Source organism: Leptonotus elevatus, chromosome 13, assembly GCF_054856555.1.
Source record: "Leptonotus elevatus isolate MCC_2025b chromosome 13, RoL_Lele_1.0, whole genome shotgun sequence".
Lineage (NCBI taxonomy): Eukaryota > Metazoa > Chordata > Actinopteri > Syngnathiformes > Syngnathidae > Leptonotus > Leptonotus elevatus.
The window spans coordinates 2430285-2457337 of record NC_141251.1 but is presented as its reverse complement, the minus strand read 5'-3'; the positions used below and the strand labels follow the sequence as shown (position 1 = coordinate 2457337).

At 41.5% G+C, this 27053-nt stretch overlaps 2 protein-coding genes across 6 annotated transcripts in view; both read right to left on the bottom strand.

Annotated features, from left to right (window-relative positions):
- Positions 1-21282, bottom strand: part of LOC147163457 (equilibrative nucleoside transporter 1-like) — a 31652-nt gene extending 10370 nt beyond the window's left edge. For 2 of the 4 annotated variants that reach the window (XM_086092992.1, XM_086092995.1), the window contains exons 1-2: positions 548-700; positions 218-326 (exon numbers count right to left, since the gene is read on the bottom strand). In XM_086092992.1, coding sequence (XP_085949118.1) covers positions 218-246 — 29 coding nt within the window. In that variant the 5' untranslated portion in view covers positions 247-326; positions 548-700. Of the gene's footprint in view, positions 1-217; positions 327-547; positions 701-11866; positions 11960-19900; positions 20025-21141 lie in introns of those variants that run through there. The other 2 variants (XM_086092994.1, XM_086092993.1) reach the window with 2 other exon arrangements.
- Positions 21283-24097: 2815 nt separating this feature from the next.
- Positions 24098-26247, bottom strand: LOC147163456 (uncharacterized). Of its 2 annotated transcripts, none has more exons than XM_086092997.1 (2): positions 26000-26247; positions 24098-25559 (listed from the first exon to the last, which is right to left on the bottom strand). In XM_086092997.1, exons 1-2 carry the CDS (start codon positions 26178-26180, stop codon positions 24682-24684), a joined length of 1059 nt encoding a protein of 352 aa, XP_085949123.1. In that variant the 5' UTR covers positions 26181-26247; the 3' UTR covers positions 24098-24681. The 2 variants fall into 2 exon arrangements, with proteins under 2 accessions (XP_085949123.1, XP_085949124.1); XM_086092998.1 differs by having other exon boundaries at positions 24098-25541.
- Positions 26248-27053: the final 806 nt, after the last annotated feature.

Below are 27053 nucleotides of genomic sequence, written 5' to 3'. Positions count from 1 at the left end.
GTAATTTTTCAACACAGACAAAATTGCATCATGTACTTTGACACAAAGCTCCCATTAAAAGGAACTTTATTTATTTATTTCAGCACAATATTTGAGTACGGCTGTAGAGATACTAGTCTGTAAACATAGAAATAAATGTTATCTGTAAGCTTATTTGCCAAATTTTTGTTGTCAAACAGTTGAAAAGCGATTCGAAGAATTGCAGCTTTTGACTTACTTGTCTCTCGGTGAGCTCATGGCGGTCATACTAGCGGTTGCGTCTCAAACGCACGTGTGCAATGCGCCAAAACGAGTCGGTGGGTTTCGATCAAGACGGCACAGCGGCTCTGAAAAACAAAGATAACGGTAAACGCTCGGCAGCAAACATACAAACACAGTTTTTATCAACAGCGACCAGAGATGCACGCCTGCTCAAAAATGTGAATATTTGCGCTGGTCAACTGGCCAAAGTCCAAATTGGACATAGATAGAACAAACAGAATGCAATGTTTCGATTGGTTAAACATTGAAGCACAATCAAAGAAATGCTGCGATATGACAAACTTACATAAGCGCTGCAGTAGAACCAGAACCGAAAGCCCTCATGTAAATCCCACTTTGAAAAAAAAAAAAAACGACATCAAGAGGTGTCCTGTCTTGCTCACTGTACAGCAAAGCTTTGTTCTCAAAAGGACACACTACTGTCACTTTTTGTGTGTGGCCACGCCCCTCTTCTTTCCTCTCCCTCCCTCCACTAAAATGCTCACGAGTCCTTTTGACGTTCCTGGCAGGAGATTGCCACCAACATTAAAGAGGATGTCAGATCGGAGGTCGTTTCCCCTCACCGTCATTTTTCCTCTTTTCAATTTCTCCCCCCATTAAGCAGCACATTTCACGCTAATGTGTCATGATAACTTTGTATACATTTTTACTGTTTTATTTTATATTTTAACCATTTTGTTATTAGTTATAACTGTGTAGATGTAGGTATAATTATGTTAACTCAGTATGGCTGAATGAATAGACCTATATTCTTATCTGTGTTACTTTCATGAGAAAGAGCAACGGGTCTGTCTATTCATTCTGTAATCTAAAAGGGAGGTTTCCGGGGCTATGTCACCAAGGGAGTCAGGCTCATTATTATTGTATTCTTTTAATCTGATTTATACCCATGGGAACGGATTTTCTTGTAACCAGGTGTGTTGTGGGCTGATCTTTTTCTGAACCCTTTTTGTGAATAAATAACGATGTGAGCTGGAGAGAGGGAGCCACATTTGAACAGAGACATCGCTTGGATGAATTTGTCAATGTGGACCAGAAGCTTCTGTTAATTAAAAACCTTTGCAAAGGAACTCCTTCAACAGAATCTCACCATTCAGTTAATTGAACACGCAAAGAGTACAATACTTAATATTGTCTACTCTAACAAATGGTGACCGCCGACGCTGAATTATAACGAATGGTCTCCTCCGTTGAATCAAACGGATGGTGTTATTTTGACGTGGAACAGGCTGCGGCGTTCAAAGACGGGCGGAACTTCTAGGCCTAAATAAATAAAGTACGGTAAGTGGAGATCTTTATCCACGTAGAAGAAGTTTTGTCTGTCTGGTCCGCTGCAGCTGGTTTTTTCGTCTTTCAAAATTGTCTAAATTTTAAAAGAGATCTGTGTGAACGAGTGTAGTTTGATGTCGTTCTATTGTGAGTTGTGATAATTCCGACGATATTGAACTAAACACGTCGTGGAGTGGTGCATTTGAAGGTGACGTAATGCAGACTCGAAGTGATGAAGCTTTTTTTGTACAGGAAGAAATAGCGGTTAATTTTTTGATTTGTTTTGTTTTTCGTCAACGCTATGAAGAATCCTTAGACCATAATATATATTGAAGATTATGGTATGCGCTCTGCTTTTTAAGCAGTTTTGGCCGATTTGGGGACGAGTATCATATTTGTTCATGGCTCTTATTGAAAAAGTCCTATTTACACGTAATATGTTTTTTTTTTGAAAAAGCGCCTGTTTGAAATTGAACAGAAAGGGGTCCAGGTTGATTACAGCGATGATTGGATTTTGTATCACTGTATTTGCAATCGAGAGATTACGTGATTTATTTTATTTTGTAGGCGCTTCTACAATATGTAGTTTTGAGGTCAGGATTCCCGTTTGAATTCCTTTTGTTCCACGGTTGAATTCGTGAGCGCGTGACAAATTTCTTAAAAAATAAGCGCCTTGCAAAAATTTTGCAATAAAGGGAGAACAGTTTAGCTCAGCGGGATTGGGTAACCGCTGTGTATAAACGAGAGGTCACGTGATTCTTATGTCTGTCTGTGTGTGGCCATATGTGTTAACATATTGAACTATTAATATTGAAAGTGAGACGTCACTGTATTGAATCCGGAAGTAAACATAAAAACTACAAATAAAATGGAGGACGTTTTTGACCGGGATACAGAATGGTTCGACCTGAATACGCTTCCGGTTCATAGCGGAAATCTGTGTCTAGATATGCAAGTTAAGACCGCATTTGATGTTGCTGCAGAAGCAATGCCCGAGAAACATCGACGGAAAATGAAAAAGCTGATAATGGATTGGACAACGGCAGGCTGTGACAAAAGATGGCTTCCACCTTTGACATCCACTGTTTCTTTGGTAGCTTTGATGAAAGCAGTGGAAATGGCATGCGTGAAAAAACGGCTTTCGCTGGATAAAATGGTACGACAGACTTTTGTATTTTCTTTGAATGGATGGAGAATTAGACAAAATCGGAAAAAAGTGGATAAATTGATGTGTAATGCTAGACTGTTGGCTTTGGGCAGTTCTGTAAAACCCGCTCGGGGGGCCTTAGCAAATGCTGCTAATGATGCTAATATGACTCTAGCTCCTGTGGAAGCTATCAACCCGTTTACTGAACTACCGTACAAAACTGCGGTTCAAATGCCACAGAATTTGCAAGCGCCGATTTTAAAGGTGAATGGTGGTAATCTCGATGTGGATTGGAATGGTGGAAAATGTGATATAAATTCTCGGCCAATTCGATCTAATTTACAGGCCGCGGCTGACGGCTTAGCAGCTGGCGTAAGCGCTTCTGTGACACGATTGGAGAGTAAATTAAACGAAATATTGATGATGAAAGATGTTCCGCAAGCGAAATTGAACCAAGCGGGTGCTTTTCAATTGGAACTGTCTAGACACGCTGAAGTGCCCCAGGTTATTCGTAACAAATGGCGTGTGATTCTTTCTCGCTTTGTGGAGGCTGCGAACGAACAATTGACAGAAGAAGAACTCTTATTAAGGGCGCAACGCGATGAATTGTTTCAACGACATAACCTTGATATGACTAATGAAATTTCTGATGCATTGACAAAGAGCTGTCAAATTGTAGAGATTCGACAACAGTTGGCTGATTTGACGTATGCCGTAAGTGACGTCGTGAGACAACGTGGCTTTAGCGAATCCGATAACCCCCTAGAGGCTCCTCCTGTACAAATTGTAACCCGATCGAAGGGGGTGTTGCAAGCGCCCATGTTGACGAAGGTGGATCCAGCCACCGGTAATTCAGCTACTGTATACAGACCCTATTTGCCATCTGATTTGTGCGTGCTTGTAAAAAAATTACCACCGATGCAGACGGGGGGGGGAGAACTGGCTGAGGGCGCTCCAGAGAGAGGTCACAGGGCAGATCTTAACTGCAGGAGATATACGTACACTTTTGACACAAGCATGCCCTCTGTCTCAACTCGAAGTGTTGTTGACTAATTCAGGAATGTCATCTTTGTGTGACGGTGAGGCATTATCACGTGATAATTATTTAACGCTGTTTGGAGCACTTGACAAATTGTTCCCACTCCCTGAGGTTGTTATCTCTGACTTGATATTTGCTCCCAAAGTTGACGAAGAGGCCGCGGCGTTTATTGACCGTGCTCTTGTGGACTTTTCTTTAAAGACTGCCAAATGATTCTGCACTGTATTCACAAATCTTTCGAGCTGCGGTGTTAAGGGGTGTGCCTAAGTCTGTTGTGCAGGCTATGGACGCGAATCCGGATTTGCCTGGAACCGACCATGACAGGTGGTTGTCTCATCTGAAACACCATTTGAGAAGGTATGCCAAAGATGTCGAATCAAAAACTGAAAAACATTCAAGTACTGAAAAACAATTGGCGATTTTACAATTGCAGGCTTTAAAAAAACAGGAGGATTTTGTTCCTCCGGCTTCTGCTGTAATGTCGTCATCTGATAATGTCATGGGAGGGTGTGTTTTGTATCAGTCAGAGCCTTTTCCTCACCAAGACCAGTGTTTCAGTTGTGGCCGTTCTGGACACTGGGCAAGTGCCTGCCGGCAGTTCCCACGTGTGCGTGGGCGGGGGAGGCGTCAACAGAGAGGACGAGGCTCCTTCCGGCAAAGGGGACGTGGCTCGTGGGGCCCTTCCACACGCCCGGCTGCGTCACAACAACATGATGCTCCTGTGCCTTACCAACAGACACACTCATCACTGTAATGGTGAATCCGGATCCAACGTCTCCACCCAGCTTGCAGTGATGCCTCAAAACGCCATGACATGCACCCCTGCTGACATCTACTGGGCAAAGGTTGACACTGATTCTTCCGGCTGGAGGGACGAGGATCCTGCTGGCATATTTTTGTAAAAACGTTTGTTTTGGGCTCTTTAAAGAGCCCAATTGAAGGATTGATAACTTTGTATACATTTTTACTGTTTTATTTTATATTTTAACCATTTTGTTATTAGTTATAACTGTGTAGATGTAGGTATAATTATGTTAACTCAGTATGGCTGAATGAATAGACCTATATTCTTATCTGTGTTACTTTCATGAGAAAGAGCAACGGGTCTGTCTATTCATTCTGTAATCTAAAAGGGAGGTTTCCGGGGCTATGTCACCAAGGGAGTCAGGCTCATTATTATTGTATTCTTTTAATCTGATTTATACCCATGGGAACGGATTTTCTTGTAACCAGGTGTGTTGTGGGCTGATCTTTTTCTGAACCCTTTTTGTGAATAAATAACGATGTGAGCTGGAGAGAGGGAGCCACATTTGAACAGAGACATCGCTTGGATGAATTTGTCAATGTGGACCAGAAGCTTCTGTTAATTAAAAACCTTTGCAAAGGAACTCCTTCAACAGAATCTCACCATTCAGTTAATTGAACACGCAAAGAGTACAATACTTAATATTGTCTACTCTAACAGTCACCTCATAGCGCCAATTCAAGGTGAAACCACGTGATGCCTCTGCGAAATAAAATGTCACAAAGCTCAACAGAAAGCCGCTCAATCGATGTACAGTCTTCTCCAAAAGTATCGGAAACGGCAAGGTAAAAAAAAAAATTCAAACCCAAATGTCTTGAGTAAACTCAACAGCTGTAACAAAGCGCTTGACATAAAACGACACCAAACATGAACAATAATGCAAGGAAAACAAACCCAATTCCGTTCCTCCATACATTTTGTTGTTTGAAACGGTTATCGACGTAAGCGGAGAGATTCGGTTTCCTTCCGCCGGTGATCAGACGTCAGGATCAGAACAGGCATGACGTTTTGGATTTAAACAAGCGACGTAGCGTAGTGATGAGTTATTAACATTGTTTTTTTAGTTTTAATTTATATTTTAGCCGTTTTGGATTTAGTTATAGCAGTATGGCTCAATGAATAGAATTGTATTCTTATCTGTGTTACTTTCATGAGAGAAAGGGCAACGGGTTTGTACATTTGCTATCTTTAATGGGAGGGCCGGTCTCTGCCGGTCGGAAGAAGGGAGTCACAGGCTTATTATTATTGTTTTTCTCTAATCTGATTTATACCCATGGGAACAGATTCTCTTGTATTCACTGAGTTGTAATCAAATGTACTGTGGGCTGATGGGTGGAGACATTTCGTATTCGCCCACTTTTTAATAAATAAGGATGTGCCGGAGAGCCTGACACAGAACCTGATAGAACACGGCTTCAGTGTCGTCAGCCTTTTGTCATCAGAAGCTTCTGATATTTATTTACCTTTGCAAAGGGACTTCTTCACCAGGATCTCACCATTCAGTTAATTGAACACGCAAAGAGTACAATACTTAATATTGCCTACTCTTAACAGTAGCATACATGCATATTGAAAGAATGGTTTAATTCTCCAGTTCTATTTAGATCGGTGTCACTCTCCAAGCGCTCGTTCCTCGACAGGCAAATACAACAAAAACAAAGGAATTCACTTTGCCAACTTTCATTCAATGTAACTAACTAATGACAAAATGTTGTGGTTTCGCACAAGCAGAGTTTTATCCCTCCCTTGCCATCAAAGTCCTTTGATACCCCGGAAAGATGATCCAAACGGTTATCCTGTGAAGTGGGCCAAGGTGTGTTAAGAGGGATAAGGATCCAGGAAGTTTTGGGTTCAAAGACTATTGGAACCATTTAGCTACAAATAACAATACATTCCTGGAAATTTTAAAGTGGAAATTATGCTTTTGTCAAAATGTGTTGAGTTGGTTTGGTGTTGGATTTCAATTTGTTTCATCTTTCTTTCCTTTGATCCTTCCCTTGGTCTCCTGACAAGGTCACGACTTTGAAGTATCGGGTTAAAGTGAAGGGTCAGGGATTTATATTGAATTCAGGTGAATTAAAGAACACAAACTCGCATGCATGCATGCATGAAAAAAAAAGAGAGATAATGACGTGTTGACTCGGGAAGGCTGCTGAATGAACAATACTGAGCTCTCAGAAATAATTTTTTTAAAATATTGAGGTCACATAAAAGGCTCACACAACGATAACAACCCATTTATATCATCTCCTGCTATGCATCTAAAGCCAGCAAACTTTCATGTCCATCCTACACACACACACACACGACATCGCCACGAGCATGCCGTCGATGTCAACTAAAGACACAGAGCGCTCTATGCGACCAACATACTTCTGCAGATTGAGAGCCGCCTCGCGAGCGCGTGAGACTGCTACGGACTAATACAGGCCGTGACATTGCAGGTTAGCTTTAGCCAATATGCAACTGCATTGAGTTTCTTCGGTTAAGTGATGGCTAAACCAAAGCAGCTCCATCCTCTTTTCTTTCCCAGCGACATAACTTCTCAGCACAGGCTAGAATCCTGCTAAGTGTCCCTCTTCGGGCCAATGTGTCATTAAATGCCGGCCAGCTGGCATCGCGCGTCTTGCTGTTGAAATGCAGCGCGCACACTTGGGAGTCTCCGGGGTCGGCATCCGAGCGACAATCGGTAACGTCCAAATCGGACAAGACTTCATTGAAGAAGAAAAAAACACCACCATTTGATTATGTACAAGTGCACGAGAAGAACAACAATGTTATTGTGCGTTCTTTGACAGTCCGCAATCGAACAACTGTTTCACAAAAAGGTCAGGCCTTTATAAAGCGACTTAACAGTATTGACATTATAATGACCTCGCTAAAAGGCCAGCCAGCCTGCATGTGCGACAGAATTGACTCATTTGTGCGTCACAGACAACTTTTGTCACTATTCTCCGCTCACGTACACTCCCGAGGGGGGGAAAAAGATGCGCAATTTAGCGTTATCCAACCCGAGTAAGGATAAGCTTCCATTTTTCCTCCCGCGTTCTGTTGCGATAACCTGCTGACCCAATTTCGTGTCATCAAGACTTGTGTCAGTGTCGAACGACCCACGAGTTCTGCAATTTAGTTTGTTGAGGATCCCTACCTCCAACTGGGGCTTATTTGGGGCGAATCCCCCAGTAGGAGATTCGTCAAATTTGTCAACGTTTCCCCAAAACGGCGGCTTCAAACCAAAATGGCTGACTTACTGTACAATTTCAGCCATCGGTCCACAAGATGTTTCCGTTCATCCTGCTTTGATAGACATGACCACCCAATTTTGTGTCAATTGGCTGAAACTGGTGTCACGACCCCAATTTTCTTACGTCCCTGTTTTGAACTCGTCGATGCTGATATGACAAACGCTGCTTAACAAATGTATCCCCCGCTCATCTCAAACATTCTTAAGGCACTCTTAAAAAAACAAACACGCATCAAATCTGCTTCTGCCGCTGTAATGCCACCACTGAGTGCATTATCAGCGTCACGCCGTGCTCATACGGCACTCATTATTTGAGAGATGAGCACGCGATGCTCCCGACCGGTTGGCTTTGGCAATCACATGCAAGCATTTGCTTTTGTTTCTAGGCTAAGGTCCAGAGTCAACAGTCATCCCCTTCAAGCTGCCATTTCCGCTACTTGTACAAGCACAAGCGCAGCCAAAATCTGAGGGGATTGGAAAAAAAAACGAATTCAACAGTGTAAATAACTAACTTTAAAACTCCGCTTGTTGAACATATAAAAGATTGTCAACATTTTTGTGAGATCACCTTTTGGCAAAAGAATTAATGAAAACTGTGATGGCCATAAAACTCACACATGTCATGTCACAAAACACACTGTCATGGATGATCATTGATCAACCAATAAATCACCGTCACAGTCCCGTTCAGCACAAAAAGATTATTTCATAACTATATATTTTTATAGCTTTTTCCTTCAGCTTTGTGTTCAGAGTCAATGCCCCCCCCCCCCCCCCCCTCCACTCTAAACCCTTCCAAACATTTCCCACCCATCAGACAAGATTGGGACAAAGCCCATCTTGTTTGTTGGTTCAAGCGAGCTTGAACTGGCGAAAGCAACACGCCAATCACCCCAGAGACGATCTAATCACCATTCATTGATTTTTTATGTGCAACTTAAGTTCATTGGGTGCAGACACGCAACTTCTTTCACGAATTCAGTACCGTCGTGTATTTTTCAGTCATGAGGAGGAACCGCATTCATTTGGGTCTCGAGAAGGTTTGACTAAGATGGGCAGCCACAAATAGAAAGGGCCTGTTCTAAAACGTAGCCCTTATCGTTCTCTCCACACTCTAAAAACAGTTGGGTCAAAAAAATAGCCCAACTGTGGGTCAAAAAGAGACCGATCCTCTACTTGGGCCAATTTGACCCGACTGCTTTTAGAGTGCAGAATTTCATGGCCACACCAATTCTTGAGAATTTGACAGAAAATATTCACAAAATGGTTGTAGAGGAAGGCTTGATTTACACTGTGGTTTAAAAAAGACAAATCTTAGTTAGAAATTAGGCGTGCCTGTTCCGAATGAGAGTAAAAATCAGACATCGCTGACGTCGGGTGGAATCCTTGTATCTCCAAAACAATCGGTTTTCAGGAAGCCATAAAAAAAAAGGCTGAGTCACTAACGTATCAAAAGACAGCACGGCATTTTTGAGATTTTTAGATTGGACAATTATTTGTAAGTACGAAAGCACAAACGTAATAACAGATCCGTGACCAATAGTAGTTTTTATCTTTGTTTTGTTTAGTTTTTTTAAAGATGAAATTGTCCAAATTTGGCCCAACATCAGCCGATTGGACTTCCGACTAAACAGATTGAATTAAGCTCGTCAAAGCCCGCTTGATTTCATCAAAACACACACTGATGGGTGATGTAGATATGGTGGGTGGGGGGCACAAACAAACAAACAAAACGTTGGCGGCCAGTGGAGTAGAGGTCACACACTGGTTCAAATCAATGGCGGATGGTGAGTCAACCCGAACAAATGTTTAATTACAGTTGCGCCTCGCTATATCGAGGTTCGCGTTTTGTGGGCTCAGTGTGCTTCGAACGCCTGTAAAATCTCACAGCAATTTTGATGCATTGACTTTCAGAAGCTCTCGGAATTTCAGCCTGTACGCACTTTTTGGTTGATATTTTTAACTTCAACCGGCCAGCCAATGGCAGAAAGAGTTTCCTGAGTAGCAGATGAAACAAAAAGGGTCAAGGAGAGAACATGAGAAATAATCAAGTTATACCGTTTTTACTCTCATTTGAAGGCGTTTTCTGACCAGATTTTCTCTTATGTCACACAAAAAAACGTTCCCCAAAAAAGTCATTTTTTCCCCGACAACGCTAAATTTCTCAGAAACTCATCCTCCGAAATTCTAAACTGTTTTTGTGTTACACTTGACTCGGGATGAAGTGGCCATTCTGACCCGACTGAGCATTTTGGAGGATTCTTATTGTTACATGGATACAAGTAGAGTCTTAAGATGAGTCAACGCGTGCAGTGGCTGGGCTTGCTGCGGCCGCCGTCTCATCAGCCCGGGAAAACAAAAGTCACCATTCTGACGACGCCTCGTCCTTGCGCCAGTCAGGTCCGGCGTGCCCAACACAAATAGCACAGGCACGTGTGACGTGGCGGCCGGCCAGCAACGCGCTCGCGGTGCTCTTTACCACAGAAAAACACACACGCATGCGCACACAGACACCGTGGTTGCCTGCAGGAAACGGAATCTGTCACTGGATCACCCTCGTGGTACTTTCAGTTTTTTTTTCTTTCTTCGTCTAATAGACGTTCGATTCAAATGCGGATGATCGGCCACGATCGTTCCCAGCCCAACCCTCAATTTGAACTTGTGACTGCTTCCTGACCTTACACTTAAAGTCAAGAGCCACAGCAGGCTTTCCCAAACTTAAACACCATTGTACTACTACCAGAGCACCAAATGGAAAATCACTAAGATAGACAGAATATATTCATTTATGACATAAAACATGAAAAAATGGTACGAACACGTGACTGATAAAACAACAAAATGGAGACGGGTGACCAAATTGGAGTCCTCATATTTCAGTTTCCACTTTCTAAAATGTTTTTTTGTTGCAGGAGCTGTGCACTTGTCTACAGTTGACACTTTTATAGCATTTGAGCGGAAATACTTTGATAAATCAAGAAAATGGCAACTGGTAGGCCCCATAAAGGCCATTTTGGGGTCCGTGTACCGCAGATTTGACACATTTGGTTCTCACACACAGTAGCTGTACACCTATCCACATTTGTCCCTTTTTACAGCCTTTGAGAAGCAATACATTACACCAAGAGGTAAAGAAGATTCAATAATGGCAAAGCAACATGACAAACGTTTTTTCTACACTTTTGGTTGTCACGGTAGTCACACGTGCCCAATTTTATTTTCATTTTGAGCTTTTGAATCTCAGTAATTTAGCAAGTTTAAGAGGACATTCAGTTTCAGTTATTACTTGGAAAATTTAGAACTAATGTCCCCCGATTGGTAGTCAACAAAATGCCAAATGATGTGCCATTTTGGTGGCCACTTTCTACACATTTGGTATGACAATAGAGTTACAGGTTAACAGCTTTTGAGAAGAACGTACACACAGGAGGTTAAGAAGACGTTTCATTATTATAAAAACAAAAACGAAAAATAAATAAATGTGATGGTAATAAACAAAAAAAAGTGCAACATAAACAGCCATTTTAGGGTAGTACGCAACCTCAGTCGCTGGTGCCAAAGTAGTGCTTACACGTTCACTTGGCCACATGGGCCACTTTCACGCTCTCGAGTGACAAATGACACTGTTAGGTCAAGAAAAACACTCAAACCACCAGTCACCATTACGGCTTAACTTGTAGCCTAGTGCAACCGCGTGGTCTTATCGCACACACGAGGCAACTAGCAATTCAAGAGCGGAAGCTCGCACGTCGCTTGGCGCTAAATTTAATTCGCCGCAAACAAAAGGCAGCGTGTCGCCTTCATGTGTCACCCAAACGCCGGTCGACCGCTCGCTACCCTTTTGTCTTGTCGTCCTCTTTTCTCCCCTCCTCGCTATCCTTTCCACAACACTGCCTGCTCCCACGTGATAAATCCAGACGGTCAATTTCAACCAAAAGGTCCCAAATTAACGCATTTGTAAACGAATTAACCCGCTAAATTATGTGTAAAAAGACGACTTTTCCGGAATACTTTGATTTCGGACTCGAGGTAACAGTAGCGACTCGTAACGTGTGACATAGCGATGGTGGAGTGTTTAATAAAAATATAGTTTTATCCTACCTTGTCCGCGGACCGCGTGGACTCTAGTGTTGCGTGTGCGTGCGTGAGTGCGTGTGTGCCCACAGAGTGAAAGGAGCCGCGCCAGATTTTCGCTGCCTTCAGGGACCCTTGGAAAAACAAGTGCTGTCTAGACAGACACGGTGCGAGGAACCTAAAATTGACTGTACTGTATATATTTTAGCAAATGTAATTATAATTCGAAAGTGTACCATGTCGAATCACACGAACTATATTTAAATGAGCAAATGTATAAAGATTAAGGGGTTGTCAACAACAAACATCTATCATCAAAAGGAGGATTTCAAAGAGTCTTGTACGTCTCACCTGGCAACATTTTGAAGTTTTTTGTTTGATCAACTGGGTGCCTTATGGTGAACTACAAGGAAGTGTAAAAAAATCGCAATACTGTATGTTGTTGGAGTTTTTTTTTTAACATCTAGACCAAAAAAGGTTGTCTGTACCAACTTGGGGACAGTGCATGTAAAAAAGCTTAACATGTATAAAAAAAAATTAATAATAATAATAAAAACATTTCTCAAAATGGTGCCATTGTTTCTGAAACAGCATCAACTTACTATATTAAACTGTTGGGCTAAGCCCTACAAACCAACTGGTTGTCTTGACAAAAAACACTGCTAATTGATAAATATTGGTATTAATGTGTTATAATTCCCATCATTGTTACTTTTCTGTACATGCAAGATGTTACCAGGATCCTTTAAAATGGTGCAGAAGATTGATTGGGGCCATTATTTCTAAAATTACTTCTTTACTTATTATCATATTTGTTGCTGTGATAGGGTGTTCGAACAATTGCTACATAGTAATATCCTCATACAGAACTGATTAAGTACAAAATTGCCTCAACAAAAAAAGTTTGTAGAAATTCACATCAGACCACTTTTATGTACATTTAAAGCAGTTTAAATGAGCATTACATGTGTAAAATGTCAATGTCACCATTAAAATTCACTTTTCCTGAATCATTCAATTCAATCCAAAACAAGTCTAACTCTTAACAACAGTTACCTTGAAAAATTTTTTTTTTTTTAAAAAGCATAGGGAAAAAGGCAGTCATCTTGTGAGTCACATCAACTGGGCACACTGAACCACGCACGGTTGTTTTCAAAATCCAGACACCAGACTGTTGACATTTGAATGCAACCAGAGTTCAGTGTGTGTATGAGCTCGTATTGTTGTGACTGTGCAAAACATATAAGAAGCATCTGCAAATGTTGACAACGAACCAGACTTGAATGCTCTTGTGGACTCTATTCATCCCAGTGACCATATGTTGCCAATCCTTGTTTTAGAACCTAAACACAAATGGTATTTCTTTTAATTATTATTTTATGTCTGTCATGAGTGACACCAGCGTACCATTGCGTCACAGTAAATCCATGCACCCGTCTCCACTGGCGTTTTTGTACCCGTTTTTTTTTTTTTTGCGGTCAGGACGAGTGTCCGCCTCCAGTGTTTGCTCATAAAGTAGTGGCTGTAGCGCGCAGACATCCACACCCTGCGCTATAAAAAGCCCGACTGCGGGTTTTCTTGGACAAGACACCATCTGTGACGAGAAACTGGCGGCTGGGGCTGGAAGACTGTGGTGGCGCTGTTGTGAAGGCATCACATTTTCCAAAATACTGCTGTCCTCACCACGTGTATTTATTTATTTATTACTGTAAAGTGAAAATGGAGGTATAACAGTTTCTCATCTTTTGGACAGACTTCTGGATACTGAAAAGTGGATGATTGTAGTGTTAATTTCGTCAACGAAAGTTAAACAAAAATAATTTCGTCAACACACATTTTTTCACCGGACTAAATAAAACCCTCTAGACTAAAACCCCCGTTAACACGCACAAACACTTGGATAGGACAGACAGGAGGTGGATTCACGGTGAAAGGTTGGGGGGGAAAAAAAGGTAATTATAGTTATAACGTAACATTAATCCAACGGCTATAACTTTACAACAATAATGTTAATCCGACCGCTAACTAATGCTGGCTAATTTACTAGCTCATAGCATGGAGCCATAGTAGCCACTTGGTATATACTGCAATTGTGTGTCAAGTTGTTTTTCATCAAAAAGATTTGAGAACATTTTATGTAAAATAGTTTTAAATTTGAAATGTTAAACACAATCTGCTGACAAAGAAAATATACAGTGGTAAAATGATTGTCCTGACTAAAATAGACTAAAATGGTGACAGTTTTTGTTGACTAAAACTATAAAACTAAACGAATAAAATTATGTTTTCTTGGACTAAAATAAAGACAAAAATGCTAGATTCATAGTCGACTAAAAATAGACTAAATAAAAACAAGATGAGGTTGACTATGATAAAAACTACAAGTGTGACTGAAACTGGACAAAAACTGAGACAAAATTTAAAAATGGCGGATAAAATGAACACTACCTTTTTCATAGAATAAGTGAAAATGGAGAAATAACAGTTTTAGATTTTCTGGAACGCCTTCCGGAAACTGAAAAGTGGACGATTGCCTTTACGCTCAAACAAACGATCAGCACCAGACTTCAGCTGCTTGGTACGCAACATTATTTGAACGGTATTGTTCAAACTTGACCAATGAACCGCACCCGAGTTCAGATTGGTGTGCAGCAGGGATCGGATGATTGCGTTCAAACTTGACCACCCACATGAACTGCGCCAGTTTGCAGATGCTTGGGCAATGAGTCGATTTAAAAACAACTCAAGGCCTGTCTTTTGATGCATTGTTCCACCGAACATGTTATGTCACCATAACAACATGTGCAGAACGTATTTAAGGAGCATGTTTAGGAGCAAACAAACACACTGCGCATCTAATTTGGGAACATCCTGTGCAGGACGTGCCACAAGCATGCCACCGATGATCCACCAACCAAGAGCCTTTCTGACCACATACTGAGATTTAAGGAGGAGGAGTTTCAATAGATGGCCTCCTTAACCCTAAAAAGGGCCCCGCCGACACTAAGTGAATTCCACCTGAGATTAAGAATGTTCAGGGATTAAGCAAACAAAAAGAAAACGGGAGCTATTCCTCATCTTTCCTGTGGGATTCCCAACAGAGCGCTTGACACTTGGTGGACGGTCGGCACAGGTCACATGCCCGTACGAAATCCCTGTCATGCGGCGTGAAATGTGCCACAGAGAATGGATTTCTCTCAGTGTGGTGTCAGGAATAAAATGTCCTGGGATTTACCTTTGCTACTTCAGCATTGACATAAGTGGTGTTTATATTTCTCTTTCTGGAGTACACGGCAAAGTCCTCTAAGAAATATCAGATAAATTATGGAATTCGATTATAGGCCATACGTGCATAATCTCACAGAACAACAGTGGCATCTAAACGTATGGATTTCTACGATGATTTCCAACCTAAGAAATGTGATCACAGTAAATAAGAATATGCTTGAACGTCACCTTATTTAATTATTATTATTTTAAATAGTTTACAATGTCTGCCGTCTTTCTTTGTTCGAACAATAATGGATCCCACCGGGCATCCTTTAACCTGTGTGCACTTTGCTAAATGAAACATTATGATCGTTGTACAAAATTATAATTTCTGACAGTGATTCATTTGGTGCACCTAATAAAGGACCTCCCCCCCCTCTCTCTTTTTCCTACATCAGGAATGTGACGTGTAGTCACACTAAAGTTCTCATGGTAAAAGGACGAAAAGTGCCCAGATAGTGTTTAAGATTAATTCCACACTTCGAGACACGCAGAGGAAATAAACGTAGAGGTGTAAGGGGCTACATCTCTTTTTACGTAACCCTCGCTTCACACCTCGCCTCAAATCGGTGTCAGATCATCTGAAAAAAAGGCGACGTCTCTCACTTTTTTCTTTCCATTCCTATCATATTTTCTTGTGAAATGGTGATTTAGAGAGGCTGATAAACACTGGACATTCATTACTGCACCAAATTAAATCTTATATTCATGTTGGCAATAAAAACGGAGAAGTCACAATTAAAGCCTTTTGTACGTATATGCAGTGTCTCTTGGCTTTGCACAGCATCTCCTGAGGAATGTTTAATCTGAATGTTAAATGGAGTGCTTTTTATATAGCGCTTGAATTACACCACACGGTGACCAAAGCACTTTACACTCTAAAAACAGTTGGGTAAAAAGTAACCCAATTATGGATCAAAAATAGACCGATCCACTTCATGGGTCAAGTTGGCCCAATTTTCGGAGTTGTTTTATACAAAATGACCCCATTTTTTGACCCAAGTAAAGTAAATCTGACTAGAGCTATTTTACACTAAAAGACACATTTCTTGACTCAAAATTGGGTCAAATTGACCCCAGTAGAAAATCAGTCCATTTTCGACCCATACTTGGGTTATATTTGACCCAACTGCTTTTAGAGTGTACAATGCCTCACATCCACCCAGTGATTAGCTGCTGCCACTAGCAAATCAGGCCCAGTGTCTTGCTCATGGACACTTCGACAAGGTCACCAGGGGCGAGGATGGAACCCACAACCTCACGTATGGAAGACGACCACTCTGCAAGTGAGCCAAGCCACCCTAAAGATAAATCTGCAAATAACAGCAGACATCTCCGAGTTGATAGCCAATTGCATTAGGCTGCAAATCGGTACAAAGTGGATGTTGCGTGTGTGCAATCAGTCAAGAACATTTTCGTAATCGCGTATGGCCGACGCATGGAAGGAAAGTTTGATGAGTGGCTGTAAAACGCGAGACAATAATAACCGATAACTCTGGCAAACCTAACAAGACTTCACAAATTTTTTTTGGTGATGTTCACCACAGAAGGGGTTTGGTGATGGACGGACAAGGACTTAACTCTGAAGTCATAATCCACTGTACTTGTATCTTCCTACTGGTGATTCACCTTTCACTTACAAAAAACATCCCCCATCAGTTTTTTCGCAACTATTTATTTTTCTCTCTTATCAGCAGCTGTCAGCCATCCTGTCAACCCCAAGTAAAAAAATAAATATACTGTAGGACTAGGTATGGCTCTTCCCACTGCCCTGAACGGTGTTTTCAATGGTGCGGTTCTGTCCATTGCACATCCTGTTTGCCCCATTCGGAGGCCATCGCTCGATTGTTCTCTCGTTTTTTTTTTTCTGCGCGACTCCTTGCCACTCATGCTCCGCCGCCGATACTTTATCCAAACATCTCCAGTTGTTTTCTTGTTACATTCTTGACCCGCTGTTGTAGTCTGAATTCAGGTCAAAAAAAAATACACACACAGAGCTCGCAATAAGAATAAATCTAAGCCGGCCGTGGAAAGGGGTGGCCCAAATCTGTTGAGGTGTATATGGCGTTAAATGCTAACCGTTAAAGAATTAGTTTAATTTTGATTTATTTTGTAATTTTTGGCAGGTTGTGCTTTAGGTGATATTGGTGCGCCATCTCCGGGTGATAAGGTTGTTTTGCAACATAAAAGCAATGGAGCATTTTTTTGGCAGGTGTTTTTTTTTCTTTTTCTGCTGATGTAGCTATAAGCTAAAGACGGGTTGCTTGAATATTTTTTTGTGGATTTGGGGGGAGTTATGGTGGCGAGGATAAGGGCGTGCCATACATATTAAATCAATAGCATCTGTTTCCATTTTGTTTGTTGTTACTGGATAGACTGTGGGGCGCCAAATAAAACCGAATCAGCCGTCTGAGCGTTATATCCCCACCTGACAAACAAATGCCAATAAACGCACGGTGGTTGCGAATTTGACTGGCTGAAGGCGAGTTGGTATGGAAGAGTTGTCACATCAGCATCCAACATGTGAGCTGTCACATGCATGAGAAGAAGTAAAGCAGTCAAATCAGCTGACCGCGCTTTACACAAGCGTGCATGTGTGTCTGTCTGTGTGTGTGTGCAGTGCATGTGTTCAGGCTTCTTAAAAGTGCATGAATGTCTAAAATGCGGTCCTTAGACTCAAATGTAATTTCCTGTGAGTGGTTTAGCTTGTGTGTGTCTGTCGTTCAGCGGCTCCATTTTAACACAAACAAATGCTTACGTTTCATTTCCTCCTCAGTCAGTTCAATAGACAGAATCTGACCAATGGAGAGAAAAAAAATGCAGATTATGATATGTAAAAAAAAAAAAAAAAAAAAAGGAACGTTTTTATAGGATGATGTTTTCTAAATTAATCACATACCCTTTGGCTCTAAAGTTGTGCAGTTATAAGAGTTGTTTTCAGGTCAAACCATCAGACTGCCACCATCCGGTCGCACAGTGGTGAAAATTAAAAAAAATCCTGCCAGTTTAGCACCCCACAACTGTTGAAAAGGGAACACATTTGCTAGCAATCAGACAGAATCTCCAGGAGTTGGTCTTTGAAGTACACCCGGTAATGAGCCAAAAATAGCTGCGCTGTCAAGTCTTAGCTGCTGTTACCCGCTTCTTATTTTGAAATGACAGCAAGTGAATCATTCAGGAAGAGACAAAGGGGAGAGGAAGTGGCAAAGCAGGAAAGGAAATTAACAGACAAGCTGCTGTGTGAGTCACCGCTACAAGACAATGGCAAGATATTAAAGTGTTGCCCAAGTGGAGAAAGGAGAGAAGGCCAGACGGGCCTTTCAAGGTTTTCAACCTGATTGTGACGCCTCAATACAAAGTATAACGAAGTAAAAAAAAAAAAAAAAAAAAAAATAATAATAATAATAAAAAAAAAATAATAATAATAATAATAATAATAATAATAATAATAATAATAATTAAAAAAAAAAAAGCAATGAGGCAAGAGCCAAATGTCTGACTTCTTGTGTCTTATTTGGCATGAATTCTTGAGACTTTTTTTGTGGGTCTTCCCATAATATCAATGGCTGCCCACAAAATTCCACTTTAATAAGCGAAAATGGCTTTGGGGGCCGGGTCAAAAACCCTCATCCGTCTAATAAACTTTACCGCTGGAAATTACCGGTAGCCTAATATGTCCACTTCAAACCATAATAACAGACTTCCTACGTCTTTTATGTGGGTCTGCTCATGATAGCCATAATGTACAGTACCTACCACATTCCATGTTTGCTAAGAGAAACTGGCTTTGGAGGCTGAATTTGAAAAATAGATGATTAAGAGTTCCATGTTTTATAGCAAGTGATCCAAACTTTGCCACCCCGCCCGTTCCTGCCGTCCTGGCAGTTTAGTGGCGTCCATCTTTCCAGTATACTTGAAAATGGCTAAGATGCATGTATTCTGAATTCAATGGGAGTTTCCCCATTGATAATAAAATGGAGACGTTAAATCATTTCAACCCGTTGTCAATGTTTTCTTTGCTAATAAAAACACAATCCTGCACATATTTTACTGCTTAATCTATTAGATGTATTACATTCATGTGGCAGATTTATGAATCTGTGGGGAGACTGTTAAACTCAAAAGGAACCCATTAGCCTCTTTATACTCACCAAACTCATACAGTGTATATACACACTCGGGTGCTTAATTCGAGATGCTTATTTACATAATTCACATTCCAGTGTATTTACTCAATAGATAAGACGAATTTGCTTCTCCACAAGGTCCTCCATTTCTGCTCAATTGGTAAAATCAAGACTAGTGGACCTTATCATCAGGCAATTAGGGTAAGCTATTCTATCATATATATTTCATAGTTAAGAATTAATATTAGTCCTTTTTCTCAAGTGGCTTTGCATTGTGAGCACAGCTCGATGAGAGGACTCGTCTTCACTCGGGTCAAAGGTTGAAGCAGAGCCTATTGCAGCCGCACGGTCCATCACAGTGCACATGGAGACAAACATCCACGCACGCTCACAAGAGTCTTCAATGAACCTAAGCTTCATGTTTTGGGAATGTGGCTACTTTAAGTCTACTCCCCCCCCCCTCCCCCTCCCTAGTTTGTGGCCTTCACACACCCCACGGAGGTGTGTGCGTACAGCGGGAGCCTGAGAACACTCATTTGCATAACACGGCCGCGATTGCTTTTAGTTCAGCGGGGTGGATCCTGGCGATCCTTTCATGTCAACCCCTTGCCGCGTGCTTTTACGAGCTTGTGTGAGAGACTGTGCTTGCGAGTCACGCGGTCACCTGCTGTGATGCCGCATCCCCAGAGTCCCGGAGGTCAGCTTTCAACTTCCTGCGCAGCTATCACAACACGCGCATCTTCCTGCCTTCCAGCATGCGACGCAGATACACAACAGCAAACTGGGGTCTGCAAAAATAATTGGATGTCAATCATTTGGTTGTGTCATTCGTGGGATATACGCGAGCCAGAATGCCAATAAATCAATGTAATAGTAGTAGTAAATTGTAAACCAGTTACTCCTCCCTCCCTTGGCTTTGGGCCAACCAACTGTAACATGATTGTGTGACACATTACATAAATCAGACGTTTGCATGTTCACACACTCGTGAAGTTTCATTCACTAAGTGATAAGTTAACTTCTTTTTTTTTTATACATATAATATAAACGGGCACCATGTTTTTGGCAACTTTCAGCAGGATTGACTCCCTGATTACTTTCCGTTGGGCTCGTCTGTTGTCATTCCACTCGTGTTGCCCGTTTCTTAGGCGGAATTAAACTCACCGGTCACTTATTTGAAAAGCAAGTCTCAAGAGTGGCTAAATATAGTGACTGTGCTTTTGTAAACGAGGTCTTCTCTGTCCACAGCCCTGTTGTTAGAGGAAGCAGGGCAAGTAGCGACGGCAGATACGTTGAATTCGTTTAAGGGGAAGTCAACCCTTTTTTTTATTTTTTTAACAATATGACCTATGCAGCCCCATTAGTCTAAATATGGTATTCTGGTTAATATTGAGTTAAGCAGGGCTCAGGCAACAGCCAATCACAGTGCAGCTTCAGAAAACTGGTGAGCTGTGATTGGTCGCTGCCTGAGCAACTGTGATGTCATCTTCAGTCGACAGCAAGTGGCAAAATGGCCGCCCACTGAGATGGATAAAAACTGCTGGATTTTTCTTCATAACTCACATTCCACAAATGTAATATTCATCAGAATGTCATGTTTAGACTAGTGAGGTCACATATAACTTGACTTCCACTTTAAAGTTCCTTTCTATAAACAGGTCATGAATATTTAGATTGAAACATTACAAAAAAAAAAAACTTTTCCATGACATTAATAGTTAGGCTTACTTTGCGTTAGGATTATAAGAGGGTCGGTCTTTGTGAAAATATCTCCCCTGTAACCGGGCCTGCAGTGCCAGCAAGAACAAGCAGACGCCCCATTTTGTCATTTATTGACCTTGTCTCCATCATGAAAACAGCAGCAGACTATGCAGCACCGCAAGGTAGAAAATGATGCAGACTTACAGCCAGGAACCTGCGGATGTCACGGAACATGTGGTCACGCATGGATCCAGCCTCTGCTTCTTCTGTTTTTGTTTCGCACGGTCAGCTGCAAAAAACAAACAAACAACAAAAATAGTCTGCATTCATGCAGCTGGCACAGAGCAAGCGAGAGAGAGGAACGCAGGAGGGGGGCATGCAGGGGTGGCTGTTAGCAAATAGGCAAGCTGCTTATTTTGGGATTACTCTCACTAAACCAGCTGCACCTGATTAGCTTCCAAGTGCACCCAGGCAGGCAGCGGTTGTGGGCGGATGATAGATGACAACCCTTCAAATGTCATTTGTGACTCATAAAACGAAAAAGTTGATTATTTTTCTCTGTTTCTGTCACTTGTTGCTAGGTAGAGTTCGTGAGGGTGGGGCGGTGAGGGGGGCTTTATACTCAGGCATAACTAAGATCCAATCTAGCGAGCCAGTGTTTACATTGCAATCCAGGGGCTGAATTAGACTGCTGCTCTGTATTAAATATAAAACATATTGGCAAGGCCCCTTTGATTTGACTTTTTGGGGCCTCAACATGCTCATACACTTTTTAAATACCTACCTGTATATTTATACATTTCCAATTACAGTATGTTGTTTTTTGCAAATACAAGTTGCATTACAAAGCTGAGAACGGACAGGGACAATGGTAGGAAAAAAAAAGAAAAAGTCAAGCCACAGTTCACTCCAGAAAAACACAAACAGGATTAGGAGCAAGATTTTTATATAGACATCAACTAAATCAGATACAAATACAGTATGATATGTAAACTCAACATTTCTGTCTTTCAAGAGTAAACCAGCAAGAGTTGAGTGATGTTTTGTTGTTGTTTTTTTGGGTGCAACTTCGCCCTGAACATTTGGCTTTGAAAAGTGTTAACCTTTAGTGCCATCTGTTGGATCGAGTGGGGTACCTTTCCTCTTTGTCCTTCGTGCTAAATCATTCATTCTCCTGCCACTGACTTAGTGTGAAAGGCTTATTAGTTTTCTATGAATCTAACATGAATATCCAAAACCCCGGACATGGTAACTCCGAGATCACTCACTCGCTTCCACTGCATGTTTGTTTTACATTCCAGAAGAAGTCTGTTTGCCATCCTCCTCCGCACCAAACCAAAACCATCAAGGTCAACCCCATCAGCCCAACCCTCAACACCTTCTTGTGCTTCAAAATGGGTTACGCAACCCCGTGACGGCTTATTATCACCCGTGTGAAATTCTTCAGGGTGAAACTGTAAAAACTGCTGTTTTGTTTTGTCGCTCTGACACAAAGTCTGACCTACGTAAAAAAAGAAAATCCCAGCAGTTCCTTTTGAGGTGGTTTCACATAATTTCACTTCCCAGATTAACCTTTTGGCATCCTCCTGATTGTGCGGGCTTGGGCCAATTTGTTCTCATAGCATTACATCACAGCCAGTGGACAAGCCGGACCCACACAGTAGTCTTGCGACAGAAAATCTGATAACATTTGATTCGAACATCAAACATGAAGGACTATGTGAGAAGGCATTCATTGTGGTATTCCGCAGTCTGGGGAATGTATAACCAGATTAGGGTAGTTGGTTTTGGGCCTGGAGAGGGGTGTCACAGGGCCCTGATTAGCTCCTTAGCTTCACTAGCTATGATCTGATCTGAAGCGCCTGAAGCTACTTCACAAAGATTGCCGACTCCCGTGCCAAGCTTTTGGATCCAAAATGCTTGGGTGAATTGCTGAAGACCTCTTTGAGAGAGCTATTCAACAATCTGCCAAAACCGCATGGTGGCAAATTGAATTGAACAATTTGGTGGAAACATTTAGTGGAAGACACTGTTTTAAAATAACAATGGAATAATAGTATCATTGCAGTCTTTCATTTTCACGAGAATGAGAGCATGAGCGTGCGTCTTTTGTATGGCGGCGGCGACTTTGTTGGAACATGCCGTCGTCCATCACTAGCCCAACGCAATACCAAAGTTATTACAGTAAATACTTACACGAAAAACTCCTCTAGATCATAAATGTCAGAAGAGTCATAAAGCAAAGACCGCATGTTAAGGTAAATACTTGATACACCACAAGGTTAACCATCAAGAGAGATGTAATGATATCCAAACATCACAATACGATAACTATCAAGATATTGTGGGGAGGTTGGCGATATTGCCAATAAATATTTGTTTAATATATTTGCTGGTATGACTGATTTATATATTCATAAACTAACCACCAGCGGATGCTAGAAGTACACAAATGGAATCCAACCTCACCTTTCTTAACAGATGTGCTGCTTTTAATATCGTGACATGTTGACGACGATATTGCGGCAATTTCAATGTTGCGATATCGCACTTATCGTAACATCCCTGGAGTTCTGTTCCTACAGCCGCATTACCCCAATTGCTATGCAAGTCAGAATGCTGTCGCTAACGTGCTTACACGGCATTTATTGCAAACAATGAAAAACTGTAAATATGTCAGTAACTGTTAACTGAGTGTTTCTTCTCGTGCCCACATATGTTAATGCTGCTACAACAAACGAGCTCATTGTGCACCCTTGTACGTCAGGACCCCGTGTGAAGGTCGACACTTGACCTTCAGGAAAATTCGACATTTGCTCTCATGGTCACATGATGATGATGATGATGAGAAATTTGTTAGCAATTTTACTCTGTTTACAGGCTTCCCGCACATATATGCATTCTGACTGAGTAATCTTCAGTGTTTTGTATTTTTGGAAGTTGCAGAACTAGAACAAAGTATTAAAAGGATCTTACGTGGCCACCTAGTTGCGAACCATGGCTTTTGCATCAAGGTCTATGCAGGGAAGCTGTATCATTCCATTGTTTTCTATACCGTTTGTCTTTCATAGGGTCGTGGTTAACCAGAGGCCAGTGGCAGTGTACCCCTTTCTGGCACAGGCACCTGAACACAATTCAGAGATCAAACAATCCTCAAAAGTTTTCAGGGGAAGGGTTATAATATTTTAATCAAAAGTAGCAATTAAGCAAAAATAGCATTTGTTTGTGTACAAAGTTTATAGAATTTTTTTTCTACATTAAGATGTGAGAATGTTCACAGTGAATGATGTTTGTGTTAAGTAACACTCTGGATACAGCTTTGACACGTAAACCAAAGACAAAGACGTTTTGGGTGGGATCCAATCCTCTCCAATCTCACCGATGCCGTTTTTGTTCTCGGACCAAAGCAATAAAAATAAATGTTGTTTTGCTGGCATTTTATGGAATCTTGGTATTTAAAGTTGAAGCTTCACATGACAAAAGCTGTGCTTAGCTGCCATCTTGTGGCATCTATAGGCAATTATGACCCTTTTTTTTTTGGATTACTTGCAGATTTTTGCAAAATGTTTTGTATTTCCTCCTTTAGAAATGAAATTGTTCAATTCTGATCACACTTTGAGGACTTTATAAATGCCTAATATATAGACAACATTTCGACTCCGAGTTCCACCTAGGACCGATTGTGAGTCTCCTCTGTAATTGACTGTTGTCATGGCAACAGTGAAAGAAAAAAAAAAAAGCCCGTCAAGATATCCGCGTGTGAGTGGCCAAGTGATGTTTAAGGTGGATGCTCTGCAGGAAGCCTCGCCCGCATACGCCGCACGTATGCGGCCGCTCGCCCGTGTGCGTCCGCAGGTGCTTCCTGAGGTGGCCGCTGTGGGTGAAGCGCTTGCCGCAGTGCGTGCAGCAGTAGGGCTTTTCGCCTGTGTGGATCCTCATGTGGATCTTCAGGTCGCCCTTGCGGCTGCACTCCTTGCCGCATACGTGGCAGCGGTGCGGCTTGGCACCCGTGTGGCTGGTCACGTGCTCGGCCAGCGCGCTCGCGCTGCTGCAGCGCTTGCCGCATGTCGGGCAAGTCTTGGAGACCCGGTGTGATTGAAGATGCTCGGCGAGATGTCCCGGGGACTCCGCCGCTTTGCCGCACACGCCGCAGCAGGCGTCCCGCCAGTGGATGCGCAAGGCGTGATTCACCAAGAGGTGATTGTAGGAAAAGGATTTGTCACACAGATGACAATGATAATCCTGCGTGACTGGTGACTCTGGGAAAACAGCGCTTTGCTCAGTTTGATGGGCATTCTGACTTACTTCAAGGATTGGTGGTTGCTCCGCTGAAGCAACAGGGGGCAGCAACGGTTTAGTTTCTGCTTCATGTGTCTCACTTGCACATTGCTGCAAAAAAAGGTCATCTTTTTGCTCGTTTTGCCCCCGGGGCGGGTGCGGGACGTCGGAATCGTCTGGGATCCTGCTTTCTTCCTCCGGAACATCCCAGAGGGCTTCCTGTTTAATGTGGGGCAGCTCTGATCCCGTATGACCATTGGTTCCATTTGACTCCCATTCATGGGAATGCTGCTCGAGGGAATTTTCCCAATTTTCTTCCTTGTGCTCTGCTGATAGAAAGAAGTCTGAAACATATAGTACAGTACAGATTTTCTTAAGGATATTTATTACTGCGAGTCTGCAATTACCAGGATTATACCATTACTGTATTTTAGATATTGATTTACATTGATGTAATATTGGATTTGGATGATTTATTAAGAGAGTGATATGGTCTTAAAATAACTTTTTTATATATATATACACACGACAATTACATGATTTTATCGACGTGCCCCCCTTGGCTTAGTAAAATGACCCCCCCCCCCTTCTGGGATTTGCTTTATTCATATATATTTTGTGTACATGTCTTTATTTCCATCTGACACATATTACATTATAAACTTCCGCTTGCTAACTTCTATATTATTGGCCAAACAAGCTCCAAAAATTGTAAGAGATATAAATGAGTTACAATAATAATAGATTTGGTATGAAAGTTTTAGTTGGGGGAACTTAAACTGACCTGTTTTCTCCTGTGTCACAAAATCCGATATCACCCCTCGGAGACGTATGATCTCCTTCTGCGAGCTGGAAGCTTCTTCCTCGTATTTTGCGATTATTCGCTCCAAAAAGTCAAATATCTCCTCGGCGGCAGTGGCCAGGCGTTCGTTGACGAAGGCCTTGAGCAGCAACGGTGGTGACATTTCGGGATAAATGTAAATTTCGGCCGAGTATTTACAAATGTGGCGTCTGTTTGATAGCTAGCGGAAGTCAGAATAATCGACTTTTGTTGTAGTTTTGTAAGGCAGCTGGCAATCATTGTTTGGCGCATTATCGCCACCATCCGGATGGAGTGTGAATTTGAGTTTTAAGTGGAGGATATTGACGATATTGCATTATTATCCTTATTAAAGTCACTTTCCTTTCATCAACACATTTTAAGTCATACACATGATTTAACGTATAATGTTGTTCACGTAATTAACTTTAACAGTACAGTATTGCACCGTATTACAACTTGAATCAACAAATTTGTAATTATTGCAACATTTGATAGTTGCTGCTTTCTAGTGGACAAGAAGTGTACTACTTATTGCAAAAGAAGTACAGTAGTGCATTTTTTTTTAAACTTCACTACATTTATTAGGTATCACATTTTTGTTAAAAAAATTGTAGTTGTACTTAGTACTGTATATTCTATTCATATATATTGTCAGTGTTCAAGTTCAACCATTCATTTTAATCCCTCATCCTGAAACCTATGGGATTCCAAACACAATAGTGTAATAGTGTATGAAAACTAAACAAAAACGTATCATGTGTCACGTTTTGATACTCATCATCATAAGGCCTTATTATTGTGTTGAGAGCAAACATCATACAACAACGGGTATGGCCTAGGTATTGACCATTTTATAACAAAATGAAAATTGTATAAATAGTAACAGTAACGCTCTACATTTTTGTTGAAATACCATGTTTGTGTTGACCTTTATACACAGGTGGGGCAAAGTTAATTCATAATTTCCCTGCCTAAAAATCCCAAATCGTGCAACATTCATCTACTTCCTGGTTGC